The sequence below is a fragment of the Maylandia zebra genome, linkage group LG10, assembly GCF_041146795.1.
Source record: "Maylandia zebra isolate NMK-2024a linkage group LG10, Mzebra_GT3a, whole genome shotgun sequence".
Lineage (NCBI taxonomy): Eukaryota > Metazoa > Chordata > Actinopteri > Cichliformes > Cichlidae > Maylandia > Maylandia zebra.
The window spans coordinates 25,355,421-25,371,494 of record NC_135176.1 but is presented as its reverse complement, the minus strand read 5'-3'; the positions used below and the strand labels follow the sequence as shown (position 1 = coordinate 25,371,494).

The 16,074-nt window shown below is 41.2% G+C and overlaps 1 protein-coding gene across 4 annotated transcripts in view; it reads right to left on the bottom strand.

Moving 5' to 3' along the window:
• Window positions 1-141: 141 nt before the first annotated feature.
• The window catches only part of nsd1b (nuclear receptor binding SET domain protein 1b), a 40,302-nt gene continuing 24,369 nt past the window's right edge, over window positions 142-16,074 (bottom strand). For 3 of the 4 annotated variants that reach the window (XM_014409251.2, XM_014409252.2, XM_014409250.2), the window contains 17 exons: window positions 15,430-15,530; window positions 11,339-11,381; window positions 10,209-10,453; window positions 9,989-10,126; window positions 9,522-9,645; window positions 8,557-8,757; window positions 8,293-8,472; window positions 6,700-6,856; window positions 6,406-6,611; window positions 6,208-6,320; window positions 5,917-6,063; window positions 5,355-5,477; window positions 5,146-5,262; window positions 3,153-3,294; window positions 2,946-3,052; window positions 2,662-2,863; window positions 142-2,476 (listed from right to left, as the gene is read on the bottom strand). In XM_014409251.2, coding sequence (XP_014264737.2) covers window positions 1,788-2,476; window positions 2,662-2,863; window positions 2,946-3,052; window positions 3,153-3,294; window positions 5,146-5,262; window positions 5,355-5,477; window positions 5,917-6,063; window positions 6,208-6,320; window positions 6,406-6,611; window positions 6,700-6,856; window positions 8,293-8,472; window positions 8,557-8,757; window positions 9,522-9,645; window positions 9,989-10,126; window positions 10,209-10,453; window positions 11,339-11,381; window positions 15,430-15,530 — 3,035 coding nt within the window. In that variant the 3' untranslated portion in view covers window positions 142-1,787. The remainder of the gene's footprint in view (window positions 2,477-2,661; window positions 2,864-2,945; window positions 3,053-3,152; window positions 3,295-5,145; window positions 5,263-5,354; window positions 5,478-5,916; window positions 6,064-6,207; window positions 6,321-6,405; window positions 6,612-6,699; window positions 6,857-8,292; window positions 8,473-8,556; window positions 8,758-9,521; window positions 9,646-9,988; window positions 10,127-10,208; window positions 10,454-11,338; window positions 11,382-15,429; window positions 15,531-16,074) is intronic. The other variant, XR_013100627.1, reaches the window with a different exon arrangement.

Sequence of the window (16,074 nt, the reverse complement as noted above, 5' to 3'; positions counted from 1 at the left end):
AAATAATAATGTGGTATAATGTAATTATTTTAAAAATTGACATTATTGGCTTTAAAAAGCATCCAAGTATCTCACAGATCTCTTTTCAGATTTATAATTATTAATCTCAAAACAAAAAAAAAGATACGAGCCACAAGATGCTTATTTCATGTCTTCTTATATATTTATATAGCAGTTGTTTTGACAGGTCAGTGGTTGAGATCTAACATAATTACACTGGAATGAGACATTTCTTGTTGGGCAACTGTAAAAAGGCATTAGTAGGGAAACTTGGCTCTCACAGGGGTGACATTGTTCCTTAAAAATATCTCCAAAGAAATACACTCTAAGGCATTGGCAGATAACACACAGACAATATTAAGCTTGAAGACAGAGCGAAACGTGGCAAGAACACATACCCAAGTGCAAGCGTGGTGACAGGAGTCCGCCGTTTCAAACGTTTTTGCTCCCTCCGAAAGACTTTTGTTTCCCCGAGAAGTGCGGGGGTCAAGAACGAGGGAGGAGGGCATCGACCCCGCCGCTCTCCCTCCCTCCCTCGTCACCGTTTGTGCGTCACAGACCAGCGAATAAATAATGACTACAGAGCACAGCACACACACTGGAGCCAACTGAGTGCTACCTTTTCTTTCCGACTGCAAGGGCAAGGCTGAGCGTTCATTTCGCGTTGCACACCATTAGTTGTTGGACGACGTGAGCCTGCAGTCCAACAACAGTGGAGCTGAATGTCCCAGGATGGCACGAAATCTTTCACACTTTAACTTTCAAACAGTTAATCTTTTTTTTTTGGCATGAAATGTTCGAATCTAGAGTCTATTTGTAGCTGCAAACCAAATCTACATGTATTAAAAAACAGTTGATTCCATTATACTGCATTTTGTTTTTCCCAACAACACCAGGAAAGACAAAGTTGGCATGGTTAAGACTACTCCAGGCAGCCTGTCATATCTTCACTGGTAGTCCTGGATCTTGAAGCACCAACTAATTGATGTGAGTCATCATGAAGAACTGGAAATGGAGAGGAGAGTGGATTTAATATAAGCAACAATTAATATTCCCAGGATATGGAGTCCTGCGTGTACGTTGACTCGGGCCTTTGTGGCAGGTGTTGCCAGCATCGTGCGTCCCGACAACTGGACCACAAGGGCGAGTTGGTTGTGGTGGTTCAACAGTGTTCAGATTAGAAAGAAAAGCTTTAAAAAGGACACAGAGAACTTCAGCTAGTTTAATTCTAGACAAATACAACGTTTTTCTGACACGGCCTCAAACTGCACGGATGTAAACATAATCCCGATTTAACTCAGTAGAAGTCACAAACCGAGCCCAGCTGTGACTCTCTTTTCTAGCATAAAACATCTGCCTCTAACCGCACAAAGCTTCATAGGACACCTGACCTACACCTCCAACAAACATGTGAGAAAACAAAACAAAAAAAGACGAAATGTGTTTCCAAGTCTCATGATTGATGTCCCGGGTCCGGATAGTTTTTGTGCACTCGTAGCAGGTGTGTAGATGGAGGTAGGGAGTGATTACCAGGGTAAAACTACATGTAATGCAAGCATAAATAAACTGCAAAATTGTTGGATGTGTGTCAGTGTATACATAAATTATATTATATTATATTTTTTATTTATAAACCTCACAATTTGTTTATTTTTTTAAATGTAGTTTTCTCCTAAAAGCCCCTCCATACATCCAACTGAATACTGAACATTAACAGTGACTGTAACTGAGTAACCTCCATGTGCTTCCTCACTGTAGTGACTCTGTAAATAATGATCCTCTGTGCGTCACTCCTCTTCTTCATCCTCCTCCTCCTCTTCTTCTTCTTCATCTTTGAGCTCCAGGTATTCGACCCCCTCCTCCTCCATTACCGTCTCTCTGTCGTCTTCACTAGTGTCTGATTTATGCCTCTCTGCATCACCCTCTTCCAACAGCTCCTCCTCCTCCTCCTCTTCTTCAGCCAACAGGTCTTCCTCCAAGACATCCCTCTCCTCCTCATATGAGGAGATGGGCGAGTAGTGGGGGAGGTCGAACACGTGCGGGCTGCTGGGAGCATCAGAACTACTGGGAGGAGGCGACGTTGCAGGAGCTGCGACGGGAATAGTGATAGGTACTGGGATGGAAAAAGCAGGAAAGGACTCTGACGCGCACATGCCGGCACCGGTGCTTACGTCCCAGGCCCTCCTGGCAGTCGGGTTAACGTTGCAGGTAGTGTTAGTAGCAGAGGAGGGAATGACCGCCATGCCCAGCCCTGAGGTGAGGGCTGTGGGTTCGGGTGTGTACTCTCGGATCTCGCCTGCTTCTAGCGGTTCCCCGCAGGGGTCATGGGCACTACAGGACAGCTTGCCGTCCAGTTTGGAGATGAAGAGCAGGCCGTCACGGTGCTGGCAGCAGTAGGAACTGACGCACAGTTCGCAGAAGGACGCAGCCTCCTTACTGCATATGTCACACTGGTGCCACGGACATTCCCACCGACCTACAACAAATGCAAGAACATTAAGGAATCTTTATTTCACTGAGGACCACAACAACATTTCCACCAGCTGTAATAAACATTTGGTGGCATAGATCTGTTTTGGGACCATCCTACATTTTATTTTCATAAAAACTGGGTGATATTGTGTGGATTAGAGAAAATCCTAAATAAATTAAGTCACTGACCTGCAGGCCTCTTGGTGAGGTTCAGGCAGTCTGCATGGTAAACCTTGGGACATCCAGGTTTTTTACATGACACCATCTGTCCTCCGTCTCCGCAGATGAAACACTCGTCCTCCCTTTCTTTGGTCAACACCACCTTTTTCTTCCTCTTGCCGTGACCTCTCCTCTTCAGCTTGCGATCTTTATCATCAGGCGGGGGGTTGTTCTGGTTCAGAGAGCAGAGGAGTAGGTTATTCCCAAACACACACAGGTGGTTATTAATTTTTGTGGCGTGTCCCTCCTCTCACCTTTGGCCTGAGGCCTAAGAAGCCGCTGCAGTTTGATGCTCCACATTTACACACTGTCTTCCTGTTGCCCAAACACTCCAGGTTGTAGTTGAAGGTGAGCTCTGTGCCTGAAAGGATAAACACAAATGAGTGAGAGTGGCTTGCTGGCATCACCAAACATCAAGATAGAAACAACTTCTATCTTCTGATCTGTAAGAGGCGGCGAACCTGCGGCAATGTCGATGAGAGCGAACAGTCCCACCCGGGTGTCACCGTTCACCGTCCACTTCTGCGTCTCACAGTTTGGCTGACAGCTGTGGTTCATGAAGCGTGCCTCGTTCCCCTTCGGCCCAGCATCAATGATCCGATCCTAAAACACAAAGTCATCCAACAAGAAATTAAATTAAACTTAATTACTGTATAGGTCTCTAGTTTGAAGTTGTAGCTATAACCTGTACTCAAACACAGGTCTGGCCATGAAATTTCCAAAGTGCCAAGAAAGCATCTACTGCTGGTAACAAGGTTAAAACTACCAAACACACGATTCTGTTAGAAGTGCATTCATACCTATCAGGAGGTATTGATTGAAAAAAAGAGACGGCAGGAAACAAGAGATGTAGGAAAGCCATTCATGTTCAGAGGCTTTACTCCAAAGCTGTTCTGTGTAAGTGAATAATTTTAGATCTTAATTAGATTTAATCTAACCATGTGGCAGTTTGCTACTGTTTTTTTTTCTTAAACCATAATTTGGACTGCTTTAAACACTCTTCTGTGTTCCCTGTTAAGGCTCAAGTCCTTGGTTAATGTTGATGCACTTGTTATTTCTCCTCAGAACTACATTGACCACTTTATCCTCTATACTCGCTCAAAAAGAAAAACGACACTACCAGTTACTAGACAAAGTTGGGGAGGCCACTAACTGAGCTCTGACCCAATGTGACTGGGGCCTTATTCACTTGATCCAACATGGCCACCATGATTGTCACACATTCATAATAACTGACAAGTTAATGTCATGTAGTAAGCGGCCACGTAGCTGCAAAACCTCAGTTAGTGCATTCTGTAGTCTTGAATAGGGTTGCTCTTGAGGTTAGCAGCGTTTTCACAGTTATAGTTCATTTACTCTGGTCCAAATCAGTTAATGGTAGGGCTTTTCGATATAATGATATGTATCGGATGACGTCTAATGTTTCATTTTACGCTATCATTTGTTTCGTGGTGTCGCAAAATAAACTGTTTATGGCAATATTTTTTCATCGTTTTGATGGTCACTGTAGTGGCTATATTATTTTCTTAAAGTTCTCTCTTTCTCTTATATTTAATATAACCACACTACAGACAGACAAGCGCTTGTTTTAATGCCTTGTCGTTAGCAACAAGGTAACAGCATCACGTGTCCGCTTGTTTATTTTCCACATAAACCTTTCACAATAAAGCTCAAGATCCTGTTGAGACTTTTCAAAATAAACTGAATCATATGAAAGACGATGCAGAGTGTTTTCCGATGAAAAGCAACATAGAGCCGTCAGGTGCTAAAAAAAATAAACCTTAGACTCAAACGCAGCACGCTGTGTAATAAATACTCACAAAGAAAACGGCGGCTGTTACAACTTATGTCTAAAAATGTATCGTTTCATGCATCGGTTACAACACTCGACTCCAGGTACATGACGCCCAGCTGGAAACACTTCCCGCAAGTCGAGCTGCGCGAGATTCACAGAATTTACAGAAAATGTTAAATTTTTGTGATTTATATCGTTATCGGACGATAGATGTCTTATATCGGGATATGAGATTTTGGTCATATCGCACAGCCCTAGTTAATGGGTTTGTAAACTTGAAGTATTTTCCTGTGGTTTGGTTTCTTTCCACTTAGTTATTAGGGAAGATATGATGAAACGATAATTTACATTTTACAGCTGGTTGCCAGCCCATACAGACCTTTGTACATCGAAGTTACCCTGTTGCATCCCAGAATGCAAAATATATGTGGCTACGGGAAGATGTTAATTTAAACTTCCAACGTTCACCTGATAGTTGGTTGAGGTCTGATCACTTTCACACCATAAACGAATCGGTTAGGAACTGAATGAGACCTCCTCCTCCGAAGGGTCTTGGTGCAGTTGTTTTGCGATTAATGTGTACACACCTGCATAAGTGAACTGAACGTAACAGGCTAATGTGAAAACACCCTAAAAACACACGTGGCTCTGAGTCGTACCTTGTCAAGAGTTAACATGTAGAAGTTACAGATGTTGTTGTCCTGAGCGTGTCTGATCCTCGACCTGCACTCCTCCTCATCGATCACCTCCCCGACATACTCGCTCACAAACTGACCCTGAGAGAACAAACACATACGGGAAACGTGGATCATTCACTCCTGGCTTATGATGGGAATTCCAGCAGCAACAGCAGCAGCACTGCGGTTACCTTCTTAATGTCATGGACACAGCGGAGCCCCCAGCCTCGAGACAGCGTCCTAAAGATCTCTACTTGGCTGTACTGACGCTTGGTGAACGCCTGGTTGAGGCACCGCTCGGCCGCCGGGCAAACCTGCAAGTAAAGAAGCGGCCTCGGTCAGATACTCGACACCTGGCTGCAAAGTCCAGGGCAGGCAGCCGCTAAAGTTCCCGATTCAACTTTAGAAGATCTGGAGCAATACAACTATTACGTCTTAGCCCCACTAAACTCCAATTGGTCAAGCACAGCTATTGGTGGCAGCATAGTAGATTTTTAAACGCATTTCTTAACATCCTGAAAGTAGAAAATTTCACTAAATAACTAAAAACACTTAGATCATGCACCTTGTACAATAAAATTCTAGAAAAAAATGAAACCAAACTAACTGGATTAAAATACTTGTAGAAGCAGTCTGTATGATTTAATACACCTGTGGCCATCGAAGTGACTGGAACACCTGAATTCAATGATTTGGATCAGTCAGTGAATCCATCTGTAGCTGTGCATGAGCGTGATGAAGGTGTTTCGGTACCTGTGGATGGCATTCGTAGAGCAGCATGCGGTTGATACACTCGGAGTCCATCCCACATGGACTATCATCTGTCTTCTTGCAGTTACAGCGGGGGATCTCTGAGAGGTCGGCAGTGAAGATCTGAACCTTTCCTATTGGTCGATTAACCTGAATGAGTCAGAAAGGTGTGTATCACTCATCACCGAGCATTACAATCAAACCTCATTTTTTAAGTCAACTTATGAAGAAAGCTTTTTACAGTTTCTTTGTGATTTAAGCAGCTTGATTTCAAAGTAAAGGCACCTCCATTACCTTAATGTGTTTGTATGGAGGAGGCTTCCTGTCGTTCTTCCTGTCCTCTTGAAGCTGCCGAAGCTCCTTCTCTGCCTGCAGCTCACGGAACCGCACAGCCGCCTCCTCCAAAGCTGAGGAAGGACGTCAAAAGTCAGCGATCGCAAACACAAACCATGATATCAAACCGATCAAAGGACAAATTTTACTTTTGCCTACCTTTTTTGTAGGTCGCATCAACCCCTTTACCCATCTTTTCCTTGCTGTTGGCGTCCACGTCCATGTAAGGGAAGACTCTGGCCTGGTAGGTCCACAGGTAGTCGTTGGAGCCGAAGAAATGAACGGGGAACTCGCCGACATCGTGCCTCATTCTCTGGATGTTTTCTGGGATTGTTTTGGGATGGCTGACCTCTGCCGGCCACCACCTTATGGAGCAGAAAATGGGAGAATAAAGGATTTGATGACGTGCGTCTGACTTTTCAGATTTAAAAGACTCTGTGGGTCATAGCTGACCTGTAGCGCCCAACTTTGACCCATACAATGTCTTTATAGCGAGGCTTCTTCCCGGCCTTGCAGTCGTTGCAGTACCAGCTGCCTTTGGGCATCTCGATGTTCAGACACTCCCGATGAAATGCAGCAGGACAGGACTCACAGCAGAGTAGGCTGCCCCCTGGAGCACAGGAGGAGGGACAGCATTGCATTAACCTCTCATCAATGAATCATGAAGCCAGCCGTCTGACAGCTAAAGCTTGTCAGACGGCTGGTCTCACATTTAGTCCTATATGTACTCTGTATGTATACAGAGGAGTTTATGGTTGGCTCAATGACTTTAAGGTCCTGTTGCTGTAAAACAAGCCCAAATCATCACACTTCCACCATCAGCAGCTGGTATAAGATGTTCCAGCTGATTGGCTTGTTTCGTTTTTCGCATTACAGTCAAACATCTCCCCTTTGGTCTCATCTATCCAAAGGTCTTTATTCCAGTAGTCTTGTGGTTTGTTCAGATCCGACTTGTGCGAAAACTGAGCTGTAGTGCCATGTTCTTTCTCCTACAAACCTCTCAAAACAAGCCATACTTGTTCATTCTTTTTTTCAAATTGTACCATCAAGAACTTCAGGTGAGGCCTTGAGAGTCTGACATGCAGCTCTTGGGCTTTTTGCAGTTTTGCTAAACAACGTTGGGGTAAATTTGCTGGAATGTCCACTTCTGGGAAGTTTGGCAGCTGTGTTCAGTTTCTACTTGTGAATGATCGTTCTCACGGTAGAATGATGGTCTTTAAATTGTTTGGAAATCTACTTGTAACCCTTCCCAGACAGATAGGCAGTAACAACTGCTTCTCTAAGATCATTACTTGGCTTGGCTGCCACAGAGTCTGCGGGACTCTGTGGTGATTTTGTGGGAGTCCGTTGGACTCTGTGGCACTATCCCACTGGGTGTAGTAAACAATGAGACACTGGAAAATACTAAATTTTCCAGAACACCTGCCAGAGCAGACCAAAACTGGAAACTTCCATTCCTAAAAAAGTGGGAGCTCCCAAGAGCCTTGGGTCTTTGATTATGTCCAAATGAGTCTATGGCCTAACCCTTTCTGGGTGCTTTATGTCTATTTTACTTCAATTTTGTCCATGTTTTTAAATGTATTAAAACTGTATTTCACTAAACGCTGTTCTGCCTGTTGAGGCTGCATCTCCAGTGGATTTTGCATGTTTTTGGACCAGTTTGAAAGTTTACCTTAGAGCAGAAATTTGGTCTTCAGCTCTAGCCTTTGAAACAACGATGATGATGAATTAAACAAAAATCTTAGTTCTTGTGGAAACAATAAAAGGTATTCTTAAGTTTTTCATACAGTAATTCTGGATTTTGGTTCAGTTTTTGTTAAATAAATAATGACAGTGACATATGCCACGTGTTGGTGATCGTAAAATACTTTGTGAGAACCAGATGATTTATTAATATCCTGACATAAAACCTTACCGGTACTTTATTTTCCACCTGACTGTAATTCGTAACCGTAAGGTGAAATAAAATATAAATCTGAGGTGAAGAAAACAGCTCAGCAACAAAACCAGTTTAGTCTGGTCTGGAGTTTCCTTTCGCATCTGTACCTTCAGTGCAGACGAAGCACCAGCTGACGTTCACGTGTTCGTGATTCTTGACGCCGCGGCGGGGGGTGAAATGGTTAGGACAGACAATGCTGTTGTTGGAGAGTACAACACTGCCCGCTGCCATACAAAGATCTGTAGCGTGATAGGCAACCGGGCAGCGCACGCAACGTACCAGCCGACCTGTAGACGTAAAGAGGAGAGTAAATGCCACGGCGCAAGACGGGTGATTACAGCGAAGGTGCGGTCTGAGCGTCCTCTGATTACCTTTAGAGATGTTGGAGCTGTTGGGATTAGCGATGAAGCAGGTGAGGCAAACGTGGATGGAGCAGCGGAAACCTCTGTTCACGGGTACGGTCGGGGCGTAGTTGGCGATGCACTCGCCATGATAAAACTTCCCGCACACAGGGATCATGCAGCGCCGCACATCCTCACCGCGCTTTTTACACACAAAGCAGGTGTGGAGTCCTGGACACAGGAAAAGTCACAGGTTTAAATGATCACCTAAAAAAATATATCTTCATATTAATTTAACAAAATGAAAACAGCAGATAATAAGTGGCCTCAATTCTCCCTCTAATCGCTTCCAGGATGCAATGAACACAAATGACTGGGAAAATATATATAAATAAAACTATAATTCCTAATAAAACTATGATTATTTTAACAATTCTTTTTAAATCTGTTTTTAATCGTGAACTATTTGTTTAAAACTTCCCATGCTAGACATGATTTCAATACTAAACATGTTTTTCCATTGTATGAACAAAAATAAATAAAATGGCAAACATGACAGGCATTTTTTTTTAAATTATTTAAAAAAAAATTATTTAATGATTGCTAAAACAGACTAAAAAGTCTTACAAACAGAAATAAAATTGAAACCAAAAATAAAGAAAAATTTTGAAAACTAAAAATAATAAATAAATAATAACAATAAATAAATTTGCGTAGTGGTCTATGTGTAGTGGTTTACATAGATTCCCAGTTTGATCCTGGGAGCAGACACAAAAAATAAAAAATAAAAGTCCACCCACTGCGGTGACCCGTTGTGGATTAAGGCAACATGGGGAGTGAAGAAAAATCCAAACGCTTGGATATTTCTTATGCTAGAACATCTTTAGACTTTACAGTCTGACCTTTTGTAGTGATTTTTACATTTGGAAAATTCACACATCAAGAATTAAATTATAGGCTCTACTGACATCAGGGAACAGCTGTTTAGTTTTTACCTGATTTGCACTCTGGACAGACAAACTTCCCCTTCGGTGCTTCGGCCAGAGATATGCAGGGCAGGTGGAAAGCGCCACAACACTGACCCTCACAGAGCAGCAGCTCCCCGGTCTTCTCACACACCTGAGCAGAGATCATAGCATAACTTGAATGACTCAGAGAGAGGGAACTTTACGTCTCATGTATGCATGGTTTGCGAGGTGGATATGAAGGCTTCAGAGTTTTTAGAGGAAAACATCTAATGTCTGCTAACTGTTGTTTAGATCTGACCATAAAGTAATGAACTGAACAGAAATGGAAGCTGTGATAAAATGTTTGAATACAGCAGCAGAGAAGTCGCTGTAGAGCTTCTTGTAAAGACACAAGTAGCGTTCTAATCTATCACTGCTAAAATGAAACCTTTTCTTATGGAGCTTCTGGACACATTTCTAGGGATCTTTTTGTCACTAAACTGCTGAAAGCTCACCTGACATATGTTCTCCTTCATGGAAGCCGGGCCTCCTCGGTCCCCTATGATCTTCCTCGTAGGTAAAAGTGAGTCGTCACACAGTGACAAGTCGTCCTTCATGGAGCAGAAACTGTTGTCCAGGCTGGATGGTTCACCCTGAGGAGACAAAGCAGGACTTTGCTGTTGCATAGCAACAATTTTAATTATTGCTGTACGTAAAAAAGTAAAGCTGACCAACCTCTGACTCTGCTCCGTCCTTTTTGATGTCCTCGGCTTTACCGTCGTCCGGTTGAGGATCGTCGACATCGGCTGGTGCCGTCTCCTCCTGTCCGGGTTCTGGCGAAGACTGCTCTGGAGCAGAAGGTGCAGGAGTGCTGGTCTGAACCAAAGGTGTGGGTGTACAGAGGTCAGAGGTCGTTGCCGGTGTGGACTCTGATGCTGGAAGTGGCTTACTCTTTGATTTTAGGGGTGGTGCTGAGCAGTCTATGTGGAAGAAAACCATATTTGAAACAGTAAGACAGAAAAACTAGCTTTTCAAGATTTTCAACTCATAACAACAAGGACTTCCTCTTAGCATCATATTAAATTACATTAACTGTGCAGATTAAATACGCTTGGCTGTAAATTCATCTGGACTCCTCAGAGCGTATTTTAGTTGGCTGCTTTCCCAAATTTAATTTACAAGGAAAAAAGAAAATCTGGTGACTTGGAATTTTTTTTTATGTTAACTTCTTCTTCTTCTGTGTCATAAAATGTTTGAAACCCACTGAACAAATAATGTAATTACACTTTATAGATTTAACATGTACACAATGATTATTTTATTTCATTTACAACATTTAATTACCTATTATATTTTCTCCTTTCTAAATCTGCTGCTTTTCCACTCATGTTTTGTTTGTTTTGTTTTCTAAGCCATCACTAACACTGACCTATGAGTCAGTCAAGCATAAATATACAAAACTCAAGGGATGATGTGTGTCGTGTCGACATATAACAGATAATTTAGTAAAGCACTAATTCTAAATTGTATTTCTGGACACTTTGTTACTAGCGGTCTGTCACAAAAACACTATTTGTTCTCATTTCTTTAATAAAAACTATGGAAAATACCAAAGATAACACAGACATAAAATTGTATTTTTACACTATTAATGTGATTCCCAAAGAGTTGAAAACTGGGCAAGTGGAGGAGAAGAAGAAAAAGTGGCAGATGAGTAATAATCCTCTGATCAAGCATGTCTTTATAAGCCTGCCTCTAATACAGATATAGGCCTGCTACCTACTGTTAAGTTAAATAAAAGTAGTCCTGGATGAGATACCGCACACTACAGTGTAATTTAGAAGGCTTTACGAAAACTCACTGACCAGATTGAGGAGTTGGAGGTGGATTAGTCTTCAGTGTTTTGACCTGGAACAAAGAGGAACACTTTCAAAAATGACTGCAGTTAAACCAACATTGTTTTAGTCTATCAAACAAAAAAAAGTTTCTTTTTTTGCTTTGTTTGTAGCTCTTATCTGCAATTCTCAAAAGCATTTTAAGGCTAGAATCCTCCATCCATGCCCATCCATCCATCGTTTATTCCAGCCAGGTTGGAAAGGGCATCAGTCTGAGATGCCCACACCTCCTCCAGCTCTTCTCGGGGGACACAAAGATTCCAAGCCAGTGGAGAGACATAATCCCTCCAGCATGTAGGACAAGCCCAAAACACTTAATCTAGGAGATGTCCTGGAGGCATCCTAGTCACATGGCTGATCCAACTCAACTGGCTCATTTCGATGTGGAGGAATCAACAGCTGTACCCTGAGCCCCTCCTGAGTGATTGAGTCCTGTCTCTAAAGGTGAGCCCAGCCTCTCTTCAGAGCCTTTTCAACACTTGTATTTGTGATCTTAATCTGCTCTCGCTTCACCACAGAAAACTGGATTTATACACCAGTCCATCTGTTGATCTCCATCTCCGTCTTGTCTCACTTCTGAACAAGACCACGAGGGAGCTCTGAGAGAAACTTCAACCTCAAGTAGAGGCTCCACGCATCTCTTGCTGGGGAAACTGGGGGTGCTCATCTACACGATATCAGTTCTAAAGACATTCTTAGGAGTGATACACAGAGGATCAGGGAAGAACTACACGCTGTCAAAGTTTTATTTTGTTTTTGAAAGTCACTGACTTCTTTTCTTAGCTGAGATTGAATGTAAGGTGAGTGATGTTTAAAATAAAATATTTAAAAACAAATAAATTCAATTAAAAACAAACACTTTTAATCTTTAAAGGCACTTTTGGCTCTATAAAATTGTTTATCTGTTTGTTTGTTTTTTAACTACACAATAATCTGAAATAATCTGATCATCTCATAGTCTCAGCTTCATCTCCACAGCATAAATCCTTTACTTGTATTATTTATACTTATGTTTGTTATTTATAACTCAAAGCAAAGCTTACATAAAATGAAATACACTTCATTATTTGAAAGCCCCAGACTTTAAGAAGCTCTTAACATAATGCGTGTTTAGATGCGCTTAACTAAACATCTTAACTAAACACGTGTGGGAGGATTAACCCTCCATCATCTCTTAAATGCTGGAATGACTGGAAACACTCAACCGGTGCTTATGTTTGTGACCGGAGGCCAATCAAACATCCCTACGTTGTTTTTATTGGACTGAAAAAGGATTCTAATGTTTCTAATGCCCGTGGTGCAGTGCTGTTTATTTAAGTAGCACAGTGCATCGGTCATGCATTTGCCTACATGCACATTGGTGTTTCTAAGGTTTTTTCAACACAGTGGCAAGTTTCTATTATTTGACTATAACTGAACATCAACTATGACCAAGCATCAGACTGAATTTAGGAAGGTAAAGACATCTGTCTGACCATCAGATCATCAGTTCTTACATGCTGCTTACAACTCTCTCCACTTTGTATTATCAGAGATATCTCTCACAGCTCAGGTGGAGGCAGGATTGATCCAGAGGAGAAACTATTCCACCCTATAAACCTGAAATCTGCGCTACAGCTGACCTGAATGGTGTGCAGAAAAATCCTATACTCCAAACTGAGATTCAGGCCTCAGGACCTCACACAGTTCCCACCTATTTCTAACAAATGAGTTCACGGTTATAGTAAAGCATTCTCTCCCTTCAGCCTCCTCTCATTTATCGTAACTGCCACACTGTTTTCAGAGAGAAAAACCCGTAAAATCCAAACTTACAACGATTCATTTTTGTTAGGGCTTTAAACGCTCCCTTGCACTCCCTCATCAGGTGCGCTTGTTTCTAAGTCACTAATCCATGCTGCTCACAATTATCGCAATAAACCGACTGCATCTTTGTGTATGAATTAGTGTTCATACACAAAGTGTTAGTGTTAGTAGATCACCCAAGGAACTTTCCATTCCCACTGGTGCATTTTTGAAAATTTTCCTTATACTTATTTGCTTTACAGCTTGCAATAAAAACAATGTCTTGCTGGTGCAGGAGTGACTAAATCTGACCGTGGATAACATAATGAGAGCTTTGACCACTAATTTTGTCTTGGAGTCATGGAGTAACAGTTTTTAAATGATTATTTCTTTTATTAAGGAGAAAAAGTTATCCAAACCTGCTAAGTCCTGTGTGAAAAAGTAATAACCCTTAACAAGTGGTTGTGCCACTCTTGGCAGCAAGAACTACTTTGTAAAGTACTTTGTGATAACTATCAATCAGGCTTTCAGATCACTGTGGAGTTTTGGTCCACTCTTCTTTGCAGAATTTTAATTCCAATTCCATGAATGGTCTGTTTAAGGTCAGGCCAAAGTATCTCAATCGGATAAAAGTCTGAACTCACTCAGGTACTCCAAAACCTTCATTTTATTTCTTTTTTGGCCATTCAGAGGATTTCTTGCTGCCATGTTTTGGATCATCCTCCTGTATAATAAGAGTACTTTTAATGAGTCATAAGCTTTTATGTTCTGTTTAGTCAGCAGTGGTTTTCTGTGTCTCTTGAACTCTCCCATTGATGCCATTTTTACCCAGTCTCTTTCTTATATTTGCATAAGATCTTTGACCTTAACCCTTTAAGACCTACCATAGAACCAAGTCTGCCAGAGCTTACTTTATATTTTAACATGTTGTAGAGCCATTTTTGGGAGCATTTCAAGTTGCTATACATCAATACAACTGTTATAGCCCATATTTTAATAATATGTATGCATTAAGTCCATAGTAACTACATTAATTGCAAAAAAGTGCAATAAACTACAAAAAAATTGAAAATCGTTTTTGTTTTTTGTTTTTTACATATATTTCTACTTGGAGAAATTTAAGAGGTTTATCCCTCAAAATTTTAAATACAAAAAAGTTGCAAAAAATAGTTTACAACAACAGGAAATTTATTTTGAGTGTCTTCATAGTTTTATTTTTGAGATACAGCAATTTTTATATACTGCAGGAAAAACGAAAAAACAATCCTATGATGCAAATTTGCAAAGAAAACAGCATGTGTATCAAAATAAACTATTTCCAGCAGTGCAATTCGAGTTCTAAGCATCCCAGAAACTATTCAGAAAAGCATAAAGTCAAACATGACTTCTAAAAACACCAGTATAGGCTTTTAAGGCTTACAAGTAAAAAACTACATTTTCCACGAAAATGACGTCACTTCCGATTTCGGGCAGGAAATAGCGTACATGCGATCGTTCGCGCTGACGTCTGTTTCAATGTGGGAAGTGTTACGAACAGCTGATCGGATCGGCAAAGCGTGTTTCTGGAATATTATGTTTTTGTTCCTGCAAGCGCTTTTTATGCAATATTTGCAAAGCTATATGTGGAAGGAAACCGTGACCTAGGACAAGCTGATGGCATAAGATGTAAGTACAACTCCTCCGGTTTCATATGCAAAAAAAATTATTGCGCTAGTTCCGGTTCTACAGGGATTTAAAAATAGGCAAAACGGAGCGTGCCCGCTCCGACCGGCTTTAAAGGGTTAACTGAGCCAAGTTAGTCCCGCAGTTCCTTAGATGATGTTCCAGGTTCTTTTGTGACATCCGTGGGGAGTCATTAGTGTCTTGGTAGACCACCTCCGGGAAGGTTCATTACTGTTCCAAGTTTCCTTCATCTGTGGCTCTCACTGTGGTTTGCCAGAGTCCCAAAGCCTCGGAAATATCTCTGTAATCCTTTCCAGACTGACAGATGTCAATCTTTGTCTAATATTAAAATCTGTTTGATGATCTGAAACATTTAAGTATGACAAATGTGCAAATACTTTTTCATGGCACTGTACTACTGATACTATAGGAGGAAACTAAGATTTTCTTTCTAATTATAATTGCTAACTCAGTAAAATCTAATCTGATGTAATGCTTTTATGAAGGTAAATGGATTTTTTTGCGCTAAATAAAATGTACAGCTCTATCTTATAAGCTGGCACATACAAATACATTACACCAAACGAATAAATGTACACTCATTAAACATGCTGTACCTTCTTCTTGAGGCCTGTTGATGCCTCGGCCTCCAGGCAGTATTCCAGGATCTTCTGAGTGGGTTTTCTTTTGCGCTTCTTCTCCAGCACAGGAGCGCTTCCTGGAAAAACAAGTGTCACAGCCAGATTAGCATTAACCATCACAAGTTTTCAACACACCCGTAAATCAAAGTTTTATGTGGCTTTAGAAAATTTTTAAGTCCATGTGTGGAAACACTGACAGCCTGCATTAGACTTTGTTTGCTCCGTCACACATTTGTAGGAGCAGTGGATACAAACCAAATAACATAAGTGATGATAAAAACTGACTATTATCAGCCTGCTACAAAACAGAAAGTGACTGGTTCTCTGTGGAATACTCTCAAGGTTTTTCCTACATTAAAAAGCCATTTGCAGCAGCTATGTGTGGCTCAGGAGGTAGGCAAGGCAAGGCAAGGCAAGGCAAGTTTATTTGTATAGCACAATTCAACAACAAGGTGATTCAAAGTGCTTTACAGAGACATTAGAAACAAGAACAAATAAAAAGCATGATTTAAAATTGATTAAAACAAGCAAATAAACTAACTAATTAACAAACAAACAAACAACAGTATATAAAATCAAAACAGATAAAATCAGAACAGTAGATAAAATCAGTAGTTAAAT